At 40.9% G+C, this 26,771-nt stretch overlaps 1 protein-coding gene across 2 annotated transcripts in view; it reads right to left on the reverse strand.

The window, feature by feature from the left end:
• Window positions 1–26,771, reverse strand: part of NT5C2 (5'-nucleotidase, cytosolic II) — a 180,989-nt gene that overhangs the window by 95,243 nt on the left and 58,975 nt on the right. For both annotated transcript variants that reach the window (XM_077455292.1, XM_077455291.1), the window contains exons 2-3: window positions 22,078–22,199; window positions 2,851–2,924 (exon numbers count right to left, since the gene is read on the reverse strand). In XM_077455292.1, the coding sequence (XP_077311418.1) occupies window positions 2,851–2,924; window positions 22,078–22,178 (175 nt within the window). In that variant the 5' untranslated portion in view covers window positions 22,179–22,199. The remainder of the gene's footprint in view (window positions 1–2,850; window positions 2,925–22,077; window positions 22,200–26,771) is intronic.

The following is a 26,771-nucleotide window of genomic DNA, read 5'->3' on the forward strand; positions in this document are numbered from 1 at the left end:
AAAAAAAAAAAAAAAAGTTTGTAATTTTCCCGCAACTTGTGGCAAAATATAAAATATTCCATGGACTCAACATGCCTCTCAGCAAATAGCTTGGGGTGTCTACTTTCTAAAATGGGGTCATTTGTGGGGGTTTTGTGCCATCTTGGCATTTTATGGCCTTCAAAACTGTAATAGGTAGTGAGAAGTGAACTCAAAAATTTACGCCCTTAGAAAGCCTGAAGGCGGTGCTTGGTTTTCGGGGCCCCGTACGCGGCTAGGCTCCCAAAAAGTCCCACATATGTGGTATCCCCGTACTCAGGAGAAGCAGCAGAATTTATTTTGGGGTGTCATTTCACATACGCCCATAGCATGTGTGAGCAATATATCATTTAGTGACAACTTTGTGAAAAAAAAAAAAAAAAAAAAAAAAGTTTGTAATTTTCCCGCAACTTGTGGCAAAATATAAAATATTCCATGGACTCAACATGCCTCTCAGCAAATAGCTTGGGGTGTCTACTTTCTAAAATGGGGTCATTTGTGGGGGTTTTGTGCCATCTTGGCATTTTATGGCCTTCAAAACTGTAATAGGTAGTGAGAAGTGAACTCAAAAATTTACGCCCTTAGAAAGCCTGAAGGCGGTGCTTGGTTTTCGGGGCCCCGTACGCGGCTAGGCTCCCAAAAAGTCCCACATATGTGGTATCCCCGTACTCAGGAGAAGCAGCAGAATTTATTTTGGGGTGTCATTTCACATATGCCCATGGCATGCATGAGCAATATATCATTTAGTGACAACTTTGTTAAAAAAAAAAAAAAAAAAAAAAAGATTGTAATTTTCCCGCAACTTGTGGCAAAATATAAAATATTCCATGGACTCAACATGCCTCTCAGCAAATAGCTTGGGGTGTCTACTTTCTAAAATGGGGTCATTTGTGGGGGTTTTGTGCCATCTTGGCATTTTATGGCCTTCAAAACTGTAATAGGTAGTGAGAAGTGAACTCAAAAATTTACGCCCTTAGAAAGCCTGAAGGCGGTGCTTGGTTTTCGGGGCCCCGTACGCGGCTAGGCTCCCAAAAAGTCCCACATATGTGGTATCCCCGTACTCAGGAGAAGCAGCAGAATTTATTTTGGGGTGTCATTTCACATACGCCCATAGCATGTGTGAGCAATATATCATTTAGTGACAACTTTGTGTAAAAAAAAAAAAAATTTTTTTTTTTGTCATTATTCAATCGCTTGAGGCAAAAAAATAAAATATTCAATGGGCTCAACATGCCTTTTATCAATTTCCTTAGGGGGGTCTACTTTCCAAAATGGGGTCATTTGGGGGGGTTTTGTACTGCCCTGCCATTTTAGCACCTCAAGAAATGAGATAGGCAGTCGTAAACTAAAAGCTGCGTAAATTCCAGAAAACGTACCTTAGTTTGTAGATGTGACAACTTTTGCGCAAACCAATAAATATACAATTATTGACTTTTTTTTTACCAAAGACATGTGGCTGAATACATTTTGGCCTAAATGTATGACTAAAATTGAGTTTATTGGATTTTTCTAATAACAAAAAGTAGAAAATATCATTTTTTTTCAAAATTTGCGGTCTTTTTACGTTTATATCGCAAAAAATAAAAATCGCAGAGGCAATCAAATACCATCAAAAGAAAGCTCTATTTGTGGGAAGAAAAGGACGCAAATTTTGTTTGGGTACAACATTGCATGACCGCGCAATTACCAGTTAAAGCAGCGCAGTGCCAAAGTGTAAAAAGACCTCTGGTCATTTACCAGCAAAATGGTCCGGTCTGAAAGTGGTTAAAGCGACGCAATGCCGAATCGCAAAAAGTGGTCTGGTCTTTGACCAGCAAAATGGTCCGGTCTGCAAGTGGTTAAGGACCCATTGTGAAATCATTAATGTGATACACTAGCTGTCTAAAATGCAACAAAGTGCATCACTAAGAAAAACCTTTTTTTCATATTTGGACAGAGTGGGGAAATAATCCACCACCTGTCGAGATCTTTATTGGCGCCGGTGTACCCACTGGGAAGACTCGCCCCTCTAATTGCACTGGTATCTACAGGAAAGAAAAGGTGGAAATTAAAAATTTTAGAGTTTCCCCCAGAAAAAAAAAGGTAAGGGAGTATTTTCCAATGGGGACCCGTCGATGCACAGGCTCAGTGGTACACAAATAGCAAATATTACTTGTCCCCTACTCCATCCAAAACTGAAAAAAAAAAAAAGTTTTGGCAACTAAAGCAAGATTCAAAAATTATATGATGTCTAATTTAGATTTTTTTTTTTTGCAGAACTAAAGAAGTAACCTGTCTTTAGTCCCTCTACTAAAAGATGCAAACAGATTGGCTTGTATACATACGCACACTGCTATATTTGAAAGATATAGAAGATAGGTAGTGGTAGTTTTTAAGTGTGACAGCAAAAACCACTATACAAAAAGGTATTGATGGATTTCAGTCACCATATCAAGTGTTTAGGTTCAGCGTTGACTTCCCAATCATTGCACGTTCCCATTAAAATTAGATCATCATTCAAAGTTTATACTAGAGTATGACTGCTCTAAATATACTGCGATACAGAGAAAGAGGGTGCTGGAGCGTAGGCCAAATTACTATATAGTAAGATGTAGCTTGTCCGTGTTTATCAGAACATCAGGAGAATCCTAATCCTATACCTTTACTGGTTTAGGCTGGGATGTGCTGGTCCACCTTTCATGTCATTCCCTGTTCTCTTAAGATTTCCCAGGCTTAGCTGACCTAAATATCATCTGAAAAATAGTTCTAAGAAAGGGTGACAACATGCTGAGGGTAAAAGGAAAAGTTATAAATAGATTCTTTGTAAGGCTACAGAATTCTTTCCATGCTCACCAGCAAGTGTATAATCCATATCAAATCCGAAGCACTTGATTTTTTCCATGGCTAGACTTCTGTTCACAAAGACCCTGGAGGACAAAAAAAGAAAATTACACATGAGATGATTGGATGAGGTGATGTGACCTTATTAACTGTTCATGGAAGCAACTGGCAGCCAGGATATTATTTCCTCCTGGGCCGGTAACTGCTTTAGTGTCACTACCTCAAAACATAATTGTTAAGCGATCCTCAAAAGCATACCTTCCACAATTTGTAATACAATTATCAAGGAAAACGCAACAAAATTAAATTAATGTAACAAACCGACTTTTTAGAGCCCAACTCTGGGTAATGCACATAAATTACCCTTGCAGCAGCACCCCCCCCCCCCCCCCCCAAATGGAAGGGGTAAAAGCTTGTCAAGTCTGTGGGTAGAGCTATAAGGTGTAACACTTACATTATACCTCGCTCCTGAATACCTCGGCGCTCTCCTCTTCTCCCCGACACACCAGGCTGAGGACAGTTTCATGTAGTCCTCATGTATTACTAAGGGACTCTGGCCTTGCATTGTACTTGATGAGGTCAGGCTCCCTCAGATGGCTGACACGAGGAGTATTGCAAGTATTACAGCTTATTCCTCTTCACCAAGATCTAACAGGCATTTACCCCTTACAGTGCAATTCCCAAAGTAGGGCTTTAGCAAAAGATTTCAGCTTTAGAAAATATGGTTTGTAAAACTCTTTCATCTGTTCACATAATTTATTCCCAATTGTGAAAAATATAGTTTAATGAACAGAGTGCAAAAAAGAAAACACACAACAAGCTTACAAATGCTATGCTAATTGCAGAATAACTGTCATGCCATTTGTAGTCATCTTCAAAGTGGTAGTAAACTCCACTATTTTTTTTTTTTTTTTTAATGGGTCCCCTGCAAGTTTGTGCCATAATTTGCTAGTATGCACTTTCAAATGAAGTTCTTCAGTGCCGTTTGAATGGCTGGGCCACAATGACATCACTCCAGCAGGCAAGTCACCATTGCAAAACTAGACTTTTCATTCTGCATGCCCTGAATGCTGAGCATACTGGGCATGCACATTGACATCAGTTGGAGTCTATGTGAATATCTAAACAAACAGTGTATGGTACTTATAAGCTTACCTGTAGGTACAAGTTTAGGCTCAGAGTTTACTGCCGCATTTTAAAAAAAATGTTTTAAAGTGGTTATAAAGGCTAAAAGTTTTTTTTTTATCTTAATGCATTCTCTGCCTTGAAGTGAAACGCCTTCCAAGTTTAGCCACATCCCCCCTGACAGTCACCAGCTCTCTGCTAAGAAAGTTTTGGGAACCAATCGCTCGGTTCTCAGTTTTTAAGCCGGTGGGGAACAGATGCTGCATCCACCTAGGTAAGTATGAATCTGACAAAAAAAAAAAAACTGACCACATGGTGGTGGTCAGTTCTCTAGCTATGCTGGGAACTCAGCCTGCTCTTCTCCAATTATCAGACTTGTCCTCACACGCCCCTCCCTGCACAGCCATTCATTACTGGAAAGATCAGTGTTACGTTTCTTCTCGTGCAGCTTTTATGCAGCTGGGAACAGAGGGAATGTGATCACTTATAAAAAAAAAAAAAAGCAAAAAAAAAAAAAAAAGGCATTTATACAGTTGTGTTCATAGGTTTACATACCCTGGCATTTATGATTCCTTGGCCATTTTTCAGAGAATATGAATAACACAAAAACTTTTTTGACTCATGGTTATTGTTTGGCTGAATACAATTATCATCAATCAACTGTGTTTACTCTTATCAAATCATAATGGCAACAGAAACTACCCAAATGACCCTTATCAAGAAGTTTACATAACCCAGTTCTTAATAGCGTGTGTATTGCCCCCTTTAACATCAATGACAGCTGGAAGTCTTTTGTGGTATTTGTGGATGAGGCTCTTTATCTTCCCAGATGGTAAAACTGCCCATTCCTCTTGACAAAAAGCCTCCAGTTCCTGTAAATTCTTAGGCTGTCTTGCATGAACTGCACGTTTGAGTGGCTCAATGATATTGAGGTCAGGAGACTGAGATGGCCACCCCAGAACCTTCACTTTATTCTGCTGTAGCCAATGACAGGACGAAATGGCCTTGTGTTTTGGATCATTGTCATGTTGGAATGTCCAAATACGTCCCATGCGCAGTTTCCTGGCTGATGAATACAAATGTTCCTCCAGTATTTTTTGATAACATACTGCATTCATCTTGCCAATTTTAACCAAATTTCCTGTTCCTTTGTAGCTCACACATCCCCAAAACATCAGCGATCCACGTATTGTAAGCAGGATACTTTGTGGCATTTGCGTAGTAATGGCTTTCTTCTAGCGATTCGACCATGCAGCCCATATTTCTTCAAGTGCATCTTGAAACAGCCACACCACATGTTTTCAGAGAGTCCTGTAGTTCACCTGAAGTTATTTGTGGATTTTCCTGGCAGTTGTGACTGAAATTTTAGTTGGTCAACCTGACTGTGGTTTGGTTTCAACAGAACCCCTCATTTTCCACTTCTTGATTAGAGTTTGAACACTGCTGATTGGCATTCTCAATTCCTTGTATATCTTTTTATATCCCATTCCTGTTTTATACAGTTCAGCTACCCTTTCCCACAGAACCTTTGACAATTCTTTGGCTTTCCCCATGACTCAGAATCCAGAAACCTCAGCGCAGCACTGTATGAAAAATACCAGGGTCTGTCAGGAGTCCAGAAACTCACTGACATTTTATACAAACACATACACACTAATTACAAGCAAACAGATCACAGGTGAGGATGGTTACCTTTAATAGCCATTCAAACCCCTTTGTGTCAACTTGTGTGCATGTTATCAGGCCAAAATCACCAGGGTATGTAAACTTTTTATCAGGGTCATTTGGGTAGTTTCTGTTGCCATTATGATTTAAAAAGAGTAAACCCAGTTGATTGATAATAAATGGCTTCAGTCAAACACTAACCATTAGTGGTAGAAAAGCTTTTGTGTCATCATTCATATTCTGTGAAAAATGGCCAGGAAATCAAATTCTACCAGGGTATGTAAACTTATGAGCACAATTGTATATACAGGGAGATTCATAGAGTATACAGTTTCCAGATGTTGTAAAACAGTAACAGTTGAAGACCACAACTGCAAACCGTTAGGAAGATGTACTCATAAAAGTTTGTCTTGCTACTGAGGGAATCGACTTGGGCGATAGTGCGTAGGTACATTTGTCACATTCTTGAATTGAGCAAAAACTGAATTTGTAACAGTTGTGCAACGGGATTTTCAGAAAACCTATCTACGAAAATCTATCTACGATTGGCATAAAACATTTGAAACTATGGGCTGTTTGTGCAAACTTAAAAGTCCTGGACAACCGCGTGTATCGGTAAAAGTCGTCAATAGTGTTTGCGCCGCCATTGAATGAAGCCTGGAAAAATCAACCTTGAGGATGAGTCGTGAAGTGCAGATTTCACAGCCAACTGTCTGGAGAATTTTGAGAAAAGTTGAAAATTATCCCGTACAAAGTGCAGATGTTGCAAAATCTCACCGACCTTGACAAAACACTGAATTTTTTGCCGAAATGCAGCATCGTTTTGAAGGTAATGATTTTGCTGATCACTTCGTTTTCACAGATGCATTTCACTTGAGTGGTCAGGTAAACCAGCAAAATGTTCCCTTTTGGGGAGCGGAGAATCCCAGATTTACAGTGCAACACGTGCAAGATTCCCCTAAGGTATATGTGTTCTGCTCTCTGTCCAAAATGAAAGTGTACGGCCCCTTCATTTTTAACAGGAAAACTATTATGAGAGGCTCTTTTCTGGATATGTTAAGTCTTTGGTTGATGCCACAGTTGCAGGACGACAGTGACAACTTTATTCTCCAATTGAATGGTGCACCACCACACTGGTCAGGCTACATGCAAGATTACCTCAATGAACATTTTTCTCATGATGGATTGGACGAGCCGCAGACTACAACATGCCACTGATCCAATGGCAACCCAGAAGTCTTGACTTGGCACCCTGTGACTTTTTCCTGTGGGGGTACATAAAGGACAAGGTATTCACCCCTCCCCTTTCTGTTGATCTAGCGGTGCTGAAACAGTGCATCAAAGCCATGATCACTGCACTGGATTCAGATATCTTAACTCGCGTTTGGGCAGAAATGGCTTACCAGCTCGATGTGTGTCGTGTGACTAAGGGTGCACACATAGAACATCTGACTGTTAAAAAAAATAAAAAAAAAATAAAAACTTGAAACTTTCACCTACAATTCTGTTACAGGTAACGAAATATATCTTACATTGTTCTCGTTTTATACTGTGTTTAAACCGTATACTTAGGAAATCACACTGTATTTTTTCTATACACAAATGTTTTGCCTTTCATTTCTATTTTAAACTGAATGGGTTGTTTTACAAGGTGAACGTTTACAACCACTTTAAAGAGGAGGTCCAGCCTCCTTCAGAAAAAAATTCAAAGTCAACAGCTAAAAATATTGTAGCTGCTGACTTTTAAATATTACCTGTCCAGGGATCCCGCGATGTCGGCACCCTGCCCGATTTTACCATCAGCTCTTGGGTGCTGCCGCTGCCATTGCTTGTAAGGGAAACTGGCTGTGAAGCCACAAGGATTACCCTAGTGTCCCCTACTGCGCATGCGCGGAGAGCTCTGTACTTTGAATGGCCCAGCAGTGAAGGGGAAGGAGGAGGGGGCCACGGCGACATCAGCTGTAAGTGGGAGCAGGTACCTGTCAAAAACAGGTACCCCCTAAAAAGGTGCCAAATGTGGCATCAGAGAGAGGGGAGGAGGCAGATAAGTGGAGCTTTCATTTTTGGATGGAGCTCTGCTTTAAGGCAATTTTTTTTAAGCTTTGAATAGGGCAAGGCAGGGTTAGAACACCTCACAGGTTTCTACTGCTATCTGGACTTTATCAAAAGGATTTACTTTTATTTATTGTCCCTGTAACAGTTTTACAAAATACTGTTGAAACTGAGGAAAAATCTGCAACACAGACAGAAATAAAAATACTAAAAAGTAAAAAAAAAAAAAAAAGTGTTTTGTTCCTTCAGTGTAGCAGTTGATGATTTACACTTACATTCTGCCTGGACAAGGAGTCAAATCTCCGTAATGGAGCCCTGGGTAGCAGGAAAACACCATCCCCACTTTATCCAAAGTAAAATAAAAATGTTTTGACTCAACATACACTGTAATGATAATGATAGAAGTAGTAATCTGTTCATGCAGACTTCAATTTTATAGGTGGAGGATCCAGGCTGTCCACTTGGTGCTAACCTGTGAGTGACTGAACTTCATATCATATGCAGCCAATAAACTCTGATAAGTCTGAACTCTTGTACTCCATATTTGCTTCAGATCCGTGACTCACCATCCGAAAGTAGTCATCTGACACATTTGTATAACAGCTTGTCAGTATAAATTACATGTCAGGGATAATCAAATGTAAATTAATGGAAAGTCAAGAGGGAGATGGACCATTCTGAAAGTCAACCAGTGCCTTGCTAGCCTATGAAATATTTAGCATACGATATGTGTAAAAGAATGTAAATGTGCTCAGGGAACAGGGCAGTATAGTATTTTCCTAGAACAGACTGTTCTTGTAATTTATTTTATAACCTATGCACAAGATCAAAAACATGGGATATTTTTTCTTAAATAAATCCATAGTTAGAATTTAACAGAGTAAAGATCACTCAGCTAAAATGCACCAGGCAGAGTTTGCTTAGCAAGGATACAGATAACGAAGAAAGGGAATGGCTTCGATGACACAGGGGAATATTCAAGCTTTCCATAAGAGCAACTGCACATATCGGATTTGTAACAGATATCAGAGGCACGTCTGGCACAAAGGGTAAATAGGTGCAGGATGATGCAAGCTTTTCAGTTGCTTCAACAGAAGCTAAATAAATACTGCAAACATTTGCCAACATGGAGAAGGAAGAATGACTGGGAATTTTTTTGAGCCAATGAACAATATCATATTAGGTTATGCAGGACCCATCACTACAGGTTTCCATAGACACAGATATGATATACTGTATTGTACTGTATTGTATGCTCTAACATAAACATATGGTACCTAGTGCTTTGTTAGGCGTTAGTTACCCCTCTGCTGCGATGTGAGAAGTAACTTGTTAATTCAATAAAATGTGATTCTTCATCTACAAAAGGTGTGAGGGCGATAAGTGAAGGCACACATCTCTTCATGCCAACATCTGTCCAAGAAGAATGGAATGCAATATTCCTAAGGTAATACAGGGAGTTCTGCAAGTTGTTATAATGCGATTTGCTACCGAAGCCGACCGAACAGGCACGACCTGAAAAGCTCTTCCGATCAGCATCCAGATCAGCGCTCTCAGCCAATGGATGAAAGCACTGGCTGGTGTGTTCTGGCGTGGGGGGGGAGTAAGCACCCCCCCTGCCAGAATACGATAGCTCAGCGGGGAGATCGCTGTACTAAAATCGAATAGTTAGTACAGCTGCTCCTCCCAAGCTCTTTCGTTTTTATATCGATCAGTCTGCTGGGCTGAGCAAGAAAAAAAAGTGTGTACTAGGCTTAAAGTGGTTTTAAAAGGCAGAAGTTTTTTTTTATCTTAATGCATTATATTCATTAGGGTAAAAAACCTTCTGTGTGCAGGAGCCCCCCTCAGGCCCCTAATGCTTACCTGAGGCCCATCTCGACCCAGTGATGTTGCACAAGAGGCTCAACTGTCCTCATTGGCTGAGACAACAGCAGGGCACCACTGACTCCCGCTGCGGTCAAAGTGACTAAACCAATGAGGAGAGAGAAGGGCGGGGCCAGGCTGCAGCTCTGTCTGAAATAACACAGAGCAGTGGCTCGTGTGCCCCCATAGCAAGCTGCTTGCTGTGGGGACACTCAGCAGGAGGGAAGGGCCACAGAAGAGAAGAGAAGTATCTGTACTGCTCTGTGCAAAAACCACTACACAGAGCAAGTATAACGTTTTTTTTTTTAAATAACAAAGGATCAACACTTTAGTATCACTTTAAATTGTAGCTTTAATGGCCAGTTCGATATGGTTTATGGAAATTAAACTTTTCTTAATATAAGCTAAGCACAGACACTGAAAAGGCACCTAGACATTAAAGAGGTTGTAAACCACTGAAATACACCCCCTCCAGGAAAAAAAAAAACCTGCAAGACAAAGGGCATAAGGAGCTCATTATGAAATACTCATCTTAAAACGATGCCCTGCAATGCCACTCGCACTCCGCTCCCACGGCAGACATCTTTCACTGGAGATACTTCAAGTTACCAGCGTTGTGATTGGCCAGAGCTGCGGTGGCGTCACTCCCGGAGCCACCGGTCACGGCACAGGCCCTGAAAAAAATGGCACCAATGGGCAGTTTCTTCAGTGCGCATGCGTCGATGACTTCAGCAGCAGCATATAGAGTGAATATCTCCAAAACTGTGCCAGTACAGGCAAAATTTACAGTACCTACCGGTAAGCCTAATTATAGGCTTCCTGGTAGGTACAAGTGGTGTAACAAAGTTTGCAACCACATTAAAAAAAAAAAAAAAAAAAAAAGATACATGGCCAAGATTTTTTTGGCCATACTATTGTGGGTTAAAAAGGAGTACACCGACTTTGTTCTCCTCTGAACCAGAGTCAGCTGATAGCTATTACCCACTATCAGCTGACAGTCAGCCTGCTCTAGGTTTTGGAATTATCCCGAGAATATTGTCAGCATCTACCGGGCTGCCTGACAGCTGTCTCCACCTCCCAGCATGTGGCTAAGAGCCAGAGGTGTCTGCACCCTCCTTAGGGAGCGCTGGAGAATGGTGACTGAATCACAGCAGCTCTCCACTTAGAGCTCACAAACCTAAGGCATCAGTGGTCATGTGATTGCTCAGTTCTTGGTCTAGTGTTGACATGGGACAGCGATGCCACAGCATGGAGGAGTATGTAGATCTCCGAAGCCCATACTTCTGCTTGAAGAAGAAAACTTATAGCAGGTAAACTGATCACAATGTTCAATGCAAGAAAGCTTATGTTCTAAAAGTGTTCACTGTTATATGGTCACATCATTCCTATCTCAAGAATGAGCAAGCCATCAGGTGAAAATTCCAACTGTCCTATGGTTCCAAGTGCATGCTGTAGTCACAGGCATCCCAGCCCATGGACTAATTAATTACCTTCTGAATTTCAGGTATCAGAACACAGTAATCCGATATCTAGCGATACCCTAAAAAGTAACTCCACTTTTGTTGAGGAAAAAAAAAAACATTTCCCTCTGGGGTATTTATGTACATTGCAAAGATTTTAACAAACTTTGTCACAGATTCAGCCATTATGAAGAAATCTCCGTTTATCCGAAATAGCAGTTTGTTTATCCATGTCCATTTATTTGCCAATATTTTTCTGAAAGTGGAGTTATCCTTTAACTCCAAGCACTTCCAGGTCTTTGTAATGACATTTCATATTCTTCTTCTTCTTTAAAAGGTTAAAGGGGGCATTTGTTTACTGTGGAGAACTTCTGTATTTTTTCCTCACTTATCACATTGTAGACTTAATGAATGATTTACACAGATTACACAGTAATTTGTTTTGGTGTTATAAACCGAAAAGGTCATCCCACAATATGGGCAAATTACACAGTCTATGTCTACTGTGGCCTTGCATGTAATGAGGTCACCAGGGGCATGCTGTGTAGTGAAATATCTAAATAAAATAAGGTGTAAATATTTATGCTTTAATAAAAATTGTACTTGAATGCAAATTTTTCACATGGACAATGTCATGCGATAATGTATTCTGCCTGTGGTCAGTAACAAATTAAGAAAAATTGTAGAATTGCAGAATTTCCTGTACTGCTTAAGAGAAAAGCTGTAGCTTGAAAACCTTCCACAGTTTCATGCTGCAAATGTATCACCGAGGTATTAACTGTTTGTGTGAAGCAACTGTAAGTACACTTAGAGCTGGTTCACATAGGTGTGCGGGCCGGTTTCAGTACGATTTTTCAAAGAAGTCTGATGCGTTTTCGTTCACCTGTTTAATTGCGAATTTGTTAAATGTATGACACTTGAAATAGTACCTTCACTGGACTGAAAATCATACAGGACTATTTTGAAAAATGCACTGCGGCCGGCCCACACATATATGAACTGGCTCCATAGAAAGCCAGTTTGATTCACATATCTTGCGAAACAGATGCAGTTCAACACGCATCCAATTTGCATATACAGCAGGACATTTTGTCTCTCATAGTTGAGGCATACCTATGATGACAATTACAGGCCTCTCTCATCTTTTTAAGTGGGAGAACTTGCACAATTGGTGGCTGACTAAATACTTTTTTGTCCCACTGTATGTGCACAGAGCCTAAGCGGCTATTTACACCAGTCGCTGCATTACAACTGATCCAAGAGCATTGCACTGCTATGTCCACTTTTTTTTTCATTTCAATAAGTTTCTTTGGCCACCACAAGATGCAAGACTGTAGACTACCTGGTACTGTGCTGACTTGGAAAAGGGTACAGCCTTTTTTCAGTGCACATAACCACAATGCATGTAAACTGGCTACGTAGCAGATAAGGCAATCTGACTTGTCTTGTGGTGGCGCTGCCCATGGTAGTCCCACTGCACATGGTGTGAATGGGCCCTTAAAGATAAGGTGTAATGTAAGCATATAAAGCCTTATGCGGATATTCTGATCCTGTGTGGGCTTCATCGGAGGACTTCTTTCTTCAAAAATTCTGACGGACCTAGAAATAGAACGTTTTAAATCTTTCCGACGGAATACATTTCCATCGGGAAAACTGTTAGTCTGTATGCCATTCCAACGGACCAAATACGACACAGGGGCAGCTATTGAACTTCCTTTTCTAGTCCCATCGTACGTCATCACGTTCGAAACAAACTGATTTTGGTGTGATCGTATGTAGGCAAGTCCATTCGGTCGGAACTTTTTCTGATGGAAAGTCCGGTTGTGTGTACACGGCATTAGGGAGGTTCTCAAAGGTTGGACTTAGGACTGCACTATTCTGAGGGGCCTTAACAAGTCAGTGCAGTTTATATAGTTACACATTTTGTGCAACTAAAATATCTGTTTTTAAAAGGCAAATTGTTAGTGTAATTTTTTTTTTTAAAGGGAAGTGTGCTAGAAAATTAATTTTGTTTTTTTGCATAGCTCTTTCAAGTGCACCTTGCTATAAAGGCTAGTTGTAAATTGGAGCAGTCACCATTTCTATTTACCTTGCCTTGAGGAGGCTTCCATATACATTTTACAAATGTACAACTAAAACCTCTGTTTTAATGCAAATTGTTGCAGTGTAATTTACTAGCTAGCTCCCAAGTGTGCTGGGAAATAAATTTTGTTTGGCATTTACATAGCCTTTCCAAGTACCCCTTTTTCCAAGGCTAGTTATAAAATCGGGACAGTCAACAAATTATTTTAATTTTCAATACTTCTTTTGCGACCCACTAATGTCATCACTGGGTCTTATTTGCTGGTCTTTGCTTCAAGTTTAGTAGGAAGGGCCAAGCAAGCTCCTGTAAACATTACAGGTTCTGGCTTCAAATCAACTTTCAAGAGCATTATATGAAAGAACATATCTCTGGGATCCCTTTAGACAAGCTTGTTCTTCCCTGCTGGCAACTGGGTGCTGCAGACATCAGCTGTGCTGTCTGCTGATCGATTCTTCGAACATGCCCATCTAAAGGGATGCTACATTCAGAGAAGCTGTACTACAGCTTCTCTTAATGAAACAGGATCTGGAAGAATGGACGATGGGTGGATGATAGATACTCTTGCCCCCTCTATTCATAGAACAGGTTTCATTTATAGAAGATCTAGTAAAGCTTCTATGAATGGAGCAGCTGAATGAAAAAGGCAGGCATAGCTGGACTCTCTCTTGATGAGAGCTTGTTACAGTCCCTTAGTTCTATTAACAACCCTCACCCCAGCACCAGGAGCCTGAAAGATAAGTTCACCTTTAGGAACATGTTCCACCTGATTGTAGGGTGAAACATGTAACATGTTCCCAGTGCTACAGCAGCCACTCGCTGCCCACCCTCCCTGTGGCAGCGGTACAGGGAGAAGTTTCCCATACCAACTATTCGTTTTTGAAAGCAGCACAGCCATGTGGGGCTCCATCCACACGGACGCAACATTCATATGCAGAGCTTGGTGTATAAATGAGCTACAAGTCCCGACAGCCTTAGCGGCTGTTGGCTTGTAGTTCTCAGTGAACTACCATAGGCTGTAGAGCCATGTGGTAATCTTCCGGTCAGCAGATATCGGCTTACCCATATAGGATGTAGAGGTAATCAAATACAATGTGTGTGTGGAGGAGACCTGCATGGTATCAGTGATTATGTGATTGCTAGTAAAATGCTTTACAGGCTTCTGTAAATGTGATCCTGTAAAGAGGTGCATTTATTAACTCTTTGTACAAAAGGTGAACTGATCCTTTAAAAGTGGCAGGGGAAAGATGAGGGGATAGACAAAGGACAATTTCTACTAACAAGAGAGGCATCAGCAAAAGGGGCACATCCTACTGACTGTAAGGTAGGTCCCTGTGCTTTTTTTTTTTTTTGGGGGGGGGGGGGGGGGGGGGGGTTTGCTTGTTTTTTGGCTGCAGTTGTTAAATATCACAAATTCAGCAGCCTGAGATTGAACTGCCTGCTTTGATACTGCACTTTACATCATTCTTATGTGTAGACAAGCCTGTCTTAAATTGAAATATTAGTTTTACTGCCACCTACAAGACGACTGGACATTGGCAAACATAATACCTGTAAGCCAACCCAGGACAACTCCTTTCACTATACGAGCATGCTTTTCTAGCAAATGAGTACCAAGTGCATGTTCAGAAACAGAATGATGGGACATCTGTCCTTTAATGGCCCCAACTAAAGGATTTGACTGTGCATACACAAATCCCAGTTTCTTTCCTGTCCACTAAGGGACACAGGAAGCATTCAAAAGCAGTCCAACTGGATGGAGGGGCTGGGGGGGCAACACCACAAACAAAAGCTAAAAAGCACAAGCTCAAAGCAAAGGTAAAGCTGAAACAACCATCTAAAAGAACTTAGAGGATGTATGAACAGAAAGCAAGGTGGCAGCCCTACAAGTATAGGAAACAGTTGCTTAAGCCAAAAAATCCAAGAAGCAGTCACATGGGTGAAACCGGATCCTTGAAACAATAAATTTATGTAATAATATATTTAATTTGATGATGGTCTCCTTGAGCCACGTAAAGATGGAGAAGCAACCTTAAAGTCTATTGGGGATTACAAAAATTTGTTTTTCTGAATGAAACAGTGACAGAGATAGACTCTCTCAACCCGAACCACATCCAGACAATAGAGGGCAATTTCCCTTTGGTAAACTGCAGCAGGACAGAGGATGGAAGAACAATGTCCTGTTTGACAAGAAAAGGCAGAAACTACCTTAGGCAAGAAGGAAGTCATGGGCCTCAATACCACCATGTCCCATGCGTCTCCTATATGCAGAACCAAAAAGGGTTCCTTGCAGGACAAGATAGCCAGTTCAGACACTTGCTTCATAGAGGCAATGGCTACAACAAACACCACCTTGTCGGTGAGAGTAGGTATGTCTCCAAGACAACTGAATGGCGGTTTCTGAAGTGAAGAGAGAACCAAATTCAGATCCCATAGAGTCGCATGGTAGAGATCCTGTAACACTTCAAGGTGTGAAGAACTACTCCCACGGATCCAAGTCTGCCTGCCAATTAATTGCCCATGCCTGGAATGTAAATGATTGACAAAGTTGGAACAAGAAGTTCTGACCAGGACAGTATCAGATCTACCTCTTTTACCATGGCAAGCCTTCTGATTACCTCCTAAATTATGTATGCCACTGCTGTAGTGTTTGACTAAATCAGGGATAGGATGACCCTCCAAGTAGGGTGATCCACTGCTGTAGACAGCCAAATTATCTGTAGTTCCATAACGCTGACTGAGACAAGACTCCTCCAAAGACCAAGTTTTTTGCAGCAACGGGGTTCCCAGGACTTCTCAGCCCAACAGGCTGATGTCCATAGCGAGGATACTCTAAAAGAAGGGAAGGAGGAACTCCAGAGCCAGAATTCTCAGCCACTAGACCAGATAAAACCTGGTCCTCAGTGATAGAAGAATCTCAACATGGAGGCTGAGGAATTGAGGGAACACAATAAATTAACATAGAGGATAAGACTTGTAATTTGTTCCTCGGGCTTCTTCTGCTGGGTACGATTGGTGCTTTTTGCCTCCAGTATCATCTTTGATGATGCTGCACAGAGCTGGCGCTTGAAGGTCATGGGGATCAAAAGCTTTTTACACAGTTTCCACAGTCAAACGCTTTAGCCAAAGTGCCCTACGTATAAGAACCGACATGATATGTGAGAATTGAGACAGAAAGCTTCTAGCACAGTGCTTCTCAACTCCTGTCCTCAGGATCCACCAACAGGCCAGATTTTAAATATTACCTTGGGGAAATGCAAACTAGAAAACTGCAAACACTGAGCAGCAAATTATATCACCTGTGATATATTTCAGTTATCTTGCAAACCTGGCCTGTTAGTTGGTCCTGAGGACAGGAGTTGAGAACTACTGTCTAGCAGATCACCACAATTGAACATTAACGCTTCATTCTCCTATTCCATATGCTCTATAAAGCAAGTAAAGAACTTGGAAACAGTTACAGTGGATATAAAAAGCCTACACACCCCTGTTAAAATGTCAATGTAAAAAACTAAAATAATGTGGTTGCATACGTGTACACACCCTCTTATAACTGGGGATACAGCCGTTTTAAGAATTAAGCAATCACATTCAAACTCAAGTTAAATAGGAGTCAGTACACACCTGCCATCATTTAAAGTGCCTCTGGTTAACCCCAAATAAAGTTCAGCTGTTCGAGGTCTTTCCTGACATTTTCCCTGGATGTGTTCTAACTGTATGGGGATAGGACTGACTGGAGGAGACACATTGTTGTTTCTACTTATTCGGAACAAAACTGTGTCTCCTCTCCCCTAACAGAACAGGGATTTGCGTGTTTATACACACACACACACACACACACACACACACACAAATCCCTGTGCTGCCTCTTGTGCCCGCAATCACAGGTGGCCAGCGGGGATTGCGCCCATCGGCCACACGCATCGGAACCCCCGCAGTGTGCGTGCCCCCAGTGGCTCTTAAAAGGGAACAACGTACTTATACTTTTTTTGCCCAGCCGTGCCATTTTGGCGACATATATTGGCGTGAGTGGGTCAGCAAGCGGTTAAAGACAGGTGCATCTACTACTGGAATAATTAAGTGCCTTGCAAAAGCAGACGACTCCTTTATAAAAAAAATAAAAAATTGCGAACAGGCTGACGTTTTAATGCAGAAGAGATGTGCAATATCAAGTCAAGCTCATTAGTCAGACTATAGTGACTCAGACAGTCTTGATGCATCTGATGGCTCAATGGCCTCTACAGCTATGAACAAATCACAGAATTTGCATGAGTGGGCACAGGAGTGAACTTGTGGCTCCTTATTGGAGTCAGCGAATATCTGGGTGATTGGAGTCATAAAATATTGCATAAGCATGCAAAACCTCAAAAAAAGTGTCCAAAAAATAAAAATAAAAAAATGGACAGAGAGACATGCAGGCTTTGGAGGATGCAACAGACTCTAAGAGCAGAGTATAATGTACTTCCAGGGTGCAGACATTGAAACTGCCAGTAGGCATGCTACAAGCAGCCTCTACTGTTAGTAGAAAGCAAGCTAGAGAGAACCCGGCACAGTGGAACTGTTGCCTCCATGTCTGGAATCAGACCGTGTTGTGATAAAAGGGTAAGAGGCAAGGCTTTGCGTACTAATTAAATCCAGTCAGTTAGTAGCAGGTGAAGTTTGGATAGTTGTAGTTGACCAAAAATCACTGTAAGTAAGCAGCAGGAGCAGATCAAAAATCAAAGATCCATGTGCCTTCTTTTCAAGTAGAAACAGCATTAGAGAGGTTTCCTCGACATTGTAATAGAGCGCAGTGCAAAGTACTAGTATTAACCCCATCCATGTCAAAATCAGCAGAAGCAGCAAATAAAGGCACCCAAAGACCTAGGTAACTGAAGTAGCTCACAAGACTCAGTCCATGTGGTCTATTTACTAAGCGTAGAGAATATGGAAGTCAGGAAAGTGCCCTATGTGGAACCCAATGCCTGAAAATCACTTCCAGGATGTTCTAACGCATCCAGTTTGAGAAGTGTCCAGATGTGGTACTCCAAAAGCCAGGCTGAGGGCAACCATGCTGGGGACCTGCAACTGTAGAGAGAAAGCTTCAGTGGCAATGTAGATAAGAGTCTTGATAGAGTAAAAAGAAAACGCTATCAAAAATGTGTTATTTTTTTACAGATCTGCTGTTTTGCACTATGTAATTTTCCTAAAGCACTAGCAAACAACTGAGAGATACTGATAGTTAGAGGGGTTATCCTGGGCTAGGGTACAGGTGTTTTTTTTGTTTACCAATGTTCAATTCTCCTCTAGGCAACAGCATAACCTGAAGGTTAAAGACTTACTGTGTCCCTCAATGGACAGAGAAAGAAATTATGGTTTTAGGTTAATTTTAGTTTAAGTTTTAATTTATTTTAGGTTCTTAAACTGATCTTTAGTATCAGGTATTCTTTACAAATAAAAAAAAAGTGTGCAGGTAGTAGAAAGGAAAAATAGATCTGTACAAAAAAAATGTAGTAGAGAAACCATAAGCACATAATTTTAGGTATTCCAGCACTGGTTAATTTTTAATGATTTCCTGTATATGTGCATTAACCCTTAAAAGGTTTTTTTTTTTTTTTTTTTTAAATGTGTGCATAAAATTCATATGTTAACTAGAGCAGTAGATTAGAAATAACTCCCACATCACTACTGTTCCAATATTGGAACAAGAGCCATTAATGGGCTAAGGGCCATTACACAAAAGGATTGAAGTTGCTCAAACTGCTTATTTACATATTTAGGAGGACAAACAGTCATAATTACTATTCTTACAATTATATGACACACTCATTCCAGTAACATTAAGTATTGCTATAGAACATACATTCTGTAAACATCTTATTTCCTTGTGTACAAGCTTGAAATGTACTGTGAATTTAAGGCTCAAAAGCACCTGGGTCTCGAAAAAAAAAAAAAAGTTCTTACAGCAGACTACTTAGGTCCCTAAATCATTTAAAATGTAGATGATTCTGTTGAATCCTTTTACAAATGTCATGAGTCCCTTAATCATGGTAAAATGACACTAGGTGATCTGTACAACACTTGAGGCTTCCGTAAAGGACTTCCTCTAAGGTCAGCCAAGTGTGCAAGTCTGGTACAAGCTGAATGTAGTACACGTTCCCCAAGCATAAAAATCATATCTAAGTGTGGCAAAAAGCTATACATTACATATTACCACACACACATACATTTATATACAGTACAGTATGTAGGAGGCGGAATACAAAACATGCAACCAATCACGAGCTTTTATTTTCTACATTTGAAAATAAAACAACCTGAATGTCATTAAACCCATTTTATAAAATTCAATGGTTCCTACCACCAGAACTGTAACCCCCACCCCCGTTAGTCAAATCCTCTAACATACATACTTTACAAGCATTTTAAGACATCTCAAAATAGTTTACTACATCATGTATTTTGTATCCAAACATTTTCAGTTTTATTTTGTAAATCTGTACTTTTTTTTTAGTATAACAAAAGTACTGCTATATCACGAAAATCTTTGGAGCTGGCCTATGCTCAATGTAGTAAATATAATTCAATGTATGAAACTGCATACAACGAAAACAACAGGTTTGTCAACATTGTTTTCATAATTGTAATAATAATCAATGATACTACGTATATCACATGAGTTGGTAAACAAAAAAGTCCAAACTTAGAAACAAAAAGGATCCTCTACTTAGATTTTTCACTTGTGAAACCCAACCAACACGGACCCCTTTCACACTGGGGCTGGGGCAGCGCTAAAGTGGCGCTCGTTTTAGCTGCACTTTAGCTCTGTTTAAGTGGTGCTTTCCAGCCGCTTTTAACCCCAAAGAAGGGGTTAAAAACTCCTGTGTAGTGGCGCTTTCCAAGCACTTCAGAAGCGCTGCCCATTCATTCCAATAGGCAGGGCATTTTGGGAGTTAGGAACAGCGCTCCCAAACTGACCCAAAGATGCTGCTTGCAGGACTTTTGGGAAACGTCCCACAAGCACTGGTGTGAAAAGTCACACTGCAATGTATGGGAGGCAGTTTTCAGACACTTAACAGGCGCTGATGCGCCTGAAAACCACCCAGTGTGAAGACAAACTTACTAGCTCTTACTTATCAGTGTGTCAGAGGGAAGATTTGTCTGCTGTTTTGCCTTATACCAATCAATCAGATTCAAATCTAGAATGGTAAATGACTGTTGGAAAACAGCGGCCTGTATCTGACTGGCTGCTATATAGCAATACAGAATTAGTAAAACAATTCCCCTCTTGAACACTATGGCAAACAAAGCATACTGTTATAGAAAACACGAATCTAACATGAGGACAGTAATCTGTGGCTCAACAGTTACAAAAAGTGGTAGCATTTCTAATTCGCATTTAAGATGGTAAGTAAAATAGAGGACTTTCAGGTATGGAAAATAACTACAGCAGTCATTGATGAAGATAAAGAAGATGAACATGACAGTATAAGGCACAGTACCTGTGGGCTGCATCATGACCCCTGCACTCCACATACATGGATGGTGGCTGGTCCATGTTGGCATATACCCAGTAAGTTATAAATATAGGATATAAATTCTCAATGTCCTCTCTGGAAGGTCAGGTGACACTTGATGGGATCATTCAGCAGAACTAGGCACAGATTAATGTGTTCACTACAATGATGGCTCTTATAGCAGTGAAGAAGAACAACATGTTTTGTGGATCGGACAGCTCAGTATGTCAAAAATGAGGGTGGAGCCATTAAATCTCTTGATGTCAGTACCAAACATATTATTCATTGCTTCATTACATGCAAGTGACAGCATATACAATACTCCAAAAAAAGACAGATAAAAGTTACTATTAGTGTGTTTTTTAACTTACACGCCATGGCCAGGATTTTAGTGAAATTTGTAATCACCCTACTAATTTTTAATATACAGCAATGCATGAATACATGACCACAAAATGTACAGGTAATAGAATAATCTGTAGAGATTTGCTTTCACACTTACATTTTCATCTCCAGGACAGGAGGTAAAGGCAAATCTCCACAACGGGACACATGCAGCAAAAAAAAAGAAAGAAAAAAAATACCTGACGGGGTTTAACTCTTCCCTACTTTGTGAAATGAATACAGAAAGTTGTGGCTATACTAACACTTAAGATTTTAAAAGAAGATGTTAGGTGCTTTTGTAGAAAACTTGCACAATCAATCAAAGAAAGGTGTTTTAGCATTTTAAACATTTAGGGAGACTGTATGAACGTAGCCTTTATCAAAGCCCTTACACTTTACAAAATTCTAGTAATGAACTACACAGCATTGGCAAAATTCCACATTTTACCTTTTTCCTAAAACATGTCTGACTAAATTCAGTAGCTCTCTGAAGTTCTTTTAAACAAACCACCTTTTTAAAAAATGGTTTCATCTGAGGGGGTGCTAAAAGCCCTTAAGGCTGGGTTCACACTGCTGCGGGGGGAGATCCGGATGTGATTCGTACCCGCACTGCAGTGCAAATCACATCCGATCTCCGTAGCGATGCGAGTTCAGCCATACAGATAGTATGGCTGAATTTGCATCGCTCCCGCAGCAAACTCGCATGAGACCCTTTTTTTGGTCCGCAACAGAATCGGATCGCATGGGGGTTCACACCATGCGATCCGATTCCTGTGCGAGTCTGCAGATCGCACTGCGATATGCGGACGGATCTGGGGGTGTCATTAACATATCATTGACACTCCCAGCCGTCCGCATAGGGCAGTGTGAACTGCCGGCGGGAGGTGTGCGATGCGGGAAAACGCAGCGGATTCGCGGCGTTCCCGCATCGCTGTGGTGTGAACCCGGCCTAAAACACGCTGGATATTTTTAATGTCATACACGAACAAAAGTGATCATTGTTCTCCAACCAGCTGGAGTTTACAAGATTTTACATTCTAACATGGTGCTCTCCACCTACCTCCAAAATACATCATACTGCGGGTCCAGGAAGCTAAGACATAACATGAATTACCTGTGATAAGCTTCACGCCGATATTTTTTCATTGCAAGGCCATCCATATTTGCAGGAATGTCTGCTGCATTTTGGAGACGATCGCTCCATGATGTTGTCATTTTTAATCCAAGTCCTTGGTTCTACGAAAAAACAGGAAGGCTACAGTTACAACTAGGTTCAAAATTTACAGAAGAATTACACATAAAAAAAAAAAACACATCGATACAATTCATCTAATGGTTACAGAGATTCAAAGTTGGGCTTGGGGTAGAACTATGAATCCAAATGACCACTCTCCAGAGACTTTATGAGGAAGGGGTAAGGCTGCAGATCTGAAATACTGTGCAGGCTTCAAACATCCAATGTCTTATTGTGAACTCTAAAATTAAACAGTGGTCGTCTTCTTCACCCACTTAATTTTACTCTTATCTCATATGCATACTGTTAACTCAGATGCCAGCTTTCTGTCAGTAGTACAAAGTGAATGGATACTCTTCCTTTTCATGTTTCCTCAATGAAACAGAAAACAACCAGTTAAGATTCATGAAGCAAATTTAATTTGCAAAAACACCACCACTACTCTTCAACTAACAAAGCAATGATGAGAATGACCAGCAGAAAACATGGTTGTAATTCCTGAAACTACAAATTTGTTTTACCACAAAAAAAAACCTACGTTAAAGGCTTTTTCAATATGGCAGACTGCATTGCAGTAATGTTTTACATACACAATTCCGTAAGAGCCGGTTCACACTGCGGGCGATGCGAGGCGACACGACTTGCCTCGCCTCGATCTGACAAGTCGCCCCCGTTCTGTACAATGGAACCGTTCTGAGAGGAGCGACTCGAGTCGCTCCGACTCAGAAAAAAGGTTCCTGTACTACTTTCGGGCGACCTCGGGGCGACTTGCTTACAGAAGTCATCTGCAAGTTGCCGCTGAGGTCGCGGCAGGTCGCGGCGAGGCAAGTCGGTGTCGCCTCGCATTGCCTGCAGTGTGAACCGGCTCTAACAACCAAATATATTCTCTGAAACTGAAGTAAAAGATTACTTGTGGTTTTTGCGCATTGCTGAATGTCCTTGCTATTCTATGCACATCCTCAGCGAAAAAGGGAATTTAATGCATTAGTACTTTGCTTAAACATCATGTTCTTCAGATAATGAAGAAACATGGTTTTATAAAAAAGCAAGCATTCTTATCCCATTAAAAAGGACCATGATTCTCAGCTTTGTATGTGTTCCCACATGTACATGTCAAGGTTAGTTTTCTCAAATAATGGTTTAGCAATGTGGGGGGGGGGGGGGCGATCATGGAAGTGTAGCTTTTCATGGAATGTAGAATGCAGTGACTCTGTAGGTGACAAGGTCATTAGGAGCTCGTAAATAGTTTATAGAAAGACAGTGGCACATCTCCCGAGTGGCTCATAAACTATATGAAGTATACAGCATACAATTAGAATTGTGCTGGACCATAAAAAGGGAAAAATATTTTGAGTCCCTCCTGGGTCTTGGTGGATGTGGGTTGACAGGTGGGTGCGTTTGGTACGGATCAAAGATTTGTTTTCTGTAAAATGGAGTAATGCTCAATTCTAGCATGAAACACAAAGTCCCTAAAAATTATGAGGTCTCTATAAAAACACTAGGCCTATATTTTGCACTTTTATATTACCATGTAACCCTTCAGCACTTTCTTGTAAATTTTTTCCGCAATATTTTAGAATTTATTGCACATTGTAAAGAATCCATTGTAAAATGATTTTACCATACTGATATGTCTGTTAGAAGGATATTATTGAGTAAATCAAATAAAATAAAGGGCGAGACTAAATAACACTAAAGTGACTGCTAAGATGACCGCTTTTAGATGGGGTAAAAATCATATGTCAATGAGCTGCCTGCAACAGTTGGACAGAAAGAAAACCCTAGTTGATTTCTGTTTTAGGATGAGGGAAGAGGATTCTTAAAAAAAAACAACAAAAAAACAAAACACAAAATTGGTTCCCCCATCCACACATTCAAGGTGGATGAAAGAATCCTCCCCATTGCGCTATTGTATTCTGACAGCAGGACTCCTCCACTGCCTAGGGTACATTGATCAGCACTGCAGTCATTTAGCTGCATGCGCTAATGGAACACAAATTTTCCAACAGTCCCGTTAGAGAGGAGTTGACTCCTTTCCACAGGAATGGTCATAGATGGATTGAAATTATGCCAGTCCCTGATGAACTGGCAGAATTTCAATCCATATAAGCTGTGAAAAAAGTCTTAAACACAATTCCTGTGCAACAATATAAAGAAGAAAAGAAAGCTGAAATTATAACAAACATGACTGCTTTGATTTATATACAGAATCACAAAGCCATAAATCATAAAAGCTTTTTAACACTGTCAACCTCCCTTTAAATCAAAGGCTTAATCTGTTACATTTAAAACATCTTAAATTTAAAGTGGTTGTAAACCCTTACAACCAACTTTGAGCTACAGGTAAGCCTAGATTAAGGCTTACCTGTAGGTCCAAGAAATATCTCCCAAACCTATACGGTTTAGGAGATATTTGCCAAAAGGCAGGCACCGCTGTCTACGGTGCATGCGCCGTAGACAGCGGCGTACAGGCGCACTGAGAGTGGCGGCTCCCGTGCGCATGCGCGGGAGTGACGTCATCGCGGCTTCGCCGAATGACAGCGGCGGAGCAGCAAGACCCACCGAGAAGATGTATGCTCCGGACTACAGGGGACAGTGGTGACTTCGCTGGCTCCTGTGTCAGGTAAGTGACACATAATGGACTACTATGCGATGCATAGTAGTCTATTATGCTTTACCTTTGCAGGGAATCAAAGAGGAAGTAAACTCATCAGGGTTTACTTCCTCTTTAAGGCTTCTTTAAAAACAGGTGTCACAAGTTTTATGTTGCCGTCTTCTTCAGCCAGAAAAGCCTGCTCTGTGTGTCCTCATTTAACATAAAGTGATACTAAAGTCTAATTTTTTTATCGTTTCAAAACAAACGTGTCTTACTTACCTGCTCTGTGCAGTGGTTTTGCACAGAGCAGAACAGATCCTCCTCTTCTCGGGTCCCTCTTCAGTGCTCCTGGCCCCTCCCTCGAGTGTCACCACAACAAGCAGCTTGCAATGGTTGCACCCAAGCCCCAGTTCTGTGCATCCATTCAGACACAGAGCCATGGCCCAGCCCTGCCCCCCCTCTTCATTGGCTCACTGACTTTGATTGACAGCAGCGGGAGCCAATGGCACTTTGCTGCTGTTGAGGAGGGAGAGTCCAGGACAGCCGAGTCTCTTGTGCAACATCACTGGGCTCAGGTATTAGGCGGGCTGAGGAGGGCTGCTGCACAGAAGGCATTTAATTTTAATGCATAGAATGCATCAAGATAAAAAAAATTCTGCCTCTACAACCACTTTACTGTTGCTTCTAGGGGCCCAACTTTTCTGAATTCTGCCAATCGAAAACACCTCATTGCTGGTAAAGGGTGAACATATTAAACAAGTACAAGTTAGGCCAGGGCTTAGGCCAGGAGTCAAAAAAAAAAAAAAAAAAAAATCAAGCTCTTCGTAACAAAGTGAAACCAACATTTGAGGAGAATACAGACAATAATAGCAGGCTACACTTAGACAGGTATTTTCAAAATGATAAAATAGCTTTATTCATGTCTTGAGAAAGGGGTCCTATGAATCCCTAAAGCTTTGCGTCAACAATATTCTCTGGAGTAGAACTTTTTTATCTGTGTTTTAGACTGCTGACTTTAATACTATTATCTACTGCTATACTAAGCTAAGCATGGCAATAACTTCTCCGCAAGATATGGAAACCTTGCAAGAAGAACTGAACAATATAATGGAATGGGTAAATACATGACAAATGAGGTTTAATGTGGAAAAAATGTAAAATAATGCATTTGGGTGGAAAAAATATGAATGCAATCTAATTACGGGGGGGGGGTCTGTGGGGAATCAAGGATGGAAAAGGACCTGGGAGTCCTAGTAGATAAGGCTCAGCTGCTGCTAACAAAGCAAACAGAATATTGGCATGCATTAAAAAGGGGATTAACTTAAAAGATAAAGCAATAATTCTCCGACTCTACAAGAGACTTTGGTCCGGCCTCACCTGGAGTATGCTGTCCAGTTCTGGGCACCAGGCCTCAGGAAGGATGTAGTGGAAATGGAGCGAGTACAAAGAAGGGCAACAAAGCTTATAAAAGGGTCTGCAGGATATTAGTTAGGAAGAAAGGTTTACGAGCACTGAACTTATTCTCTCTGGAGAATAGACCCTTGAGAGGGGATATGATTTTAATTTACAAATATCGTAATGGTGACCCCACAATAGGGATAAAAAAAACTTTTCCGTGGAAGGGAGTTTATTAAGACACGTGGCCACTAATTAAGATTAGAAGAAAAGAGGTTTGACCTTAGACCGTGAAAAGGGTTCTTTACTGTAAGAGCAGCAAGGATGTGGAATTCACCTCAACAGGCAATGGTTTCAGTGGGGGGCATCAATAGTTTAAAAAAACGATTAGATAAGCACCTGAACGACCACAACATAACAGGGATTTACAATGTAATACTGACATAAATCACACACATAGGTTGGACTTGATGAACTTTTTTAACCTCACCTATGTACTTTGGTACCTCTGTGCCATGTACAACTCTGACCTTTGGTCTATGGGATATGTGTGTGGAACAGACTTAAAACACCAACGAGCGGG

The sequence above is a fragment of the Lithobates pipiens genome, unplaced genomic scaffold (assembly GCF_037356315.1).
Source record: "Lithobates pipiens isolate NorthernLeopardFrog02 unplaced genomic scaffold, aLitPip1_a1.2 Scaffold_25, whole genome shotgun sequence".
NCBI classification, from domain to species: domain Eukaryota; kingdom Metazoa; phylum Chordata; class Amphibia; order Anura; family Ranidae; genus Lithobates; species Lithobates pipiens.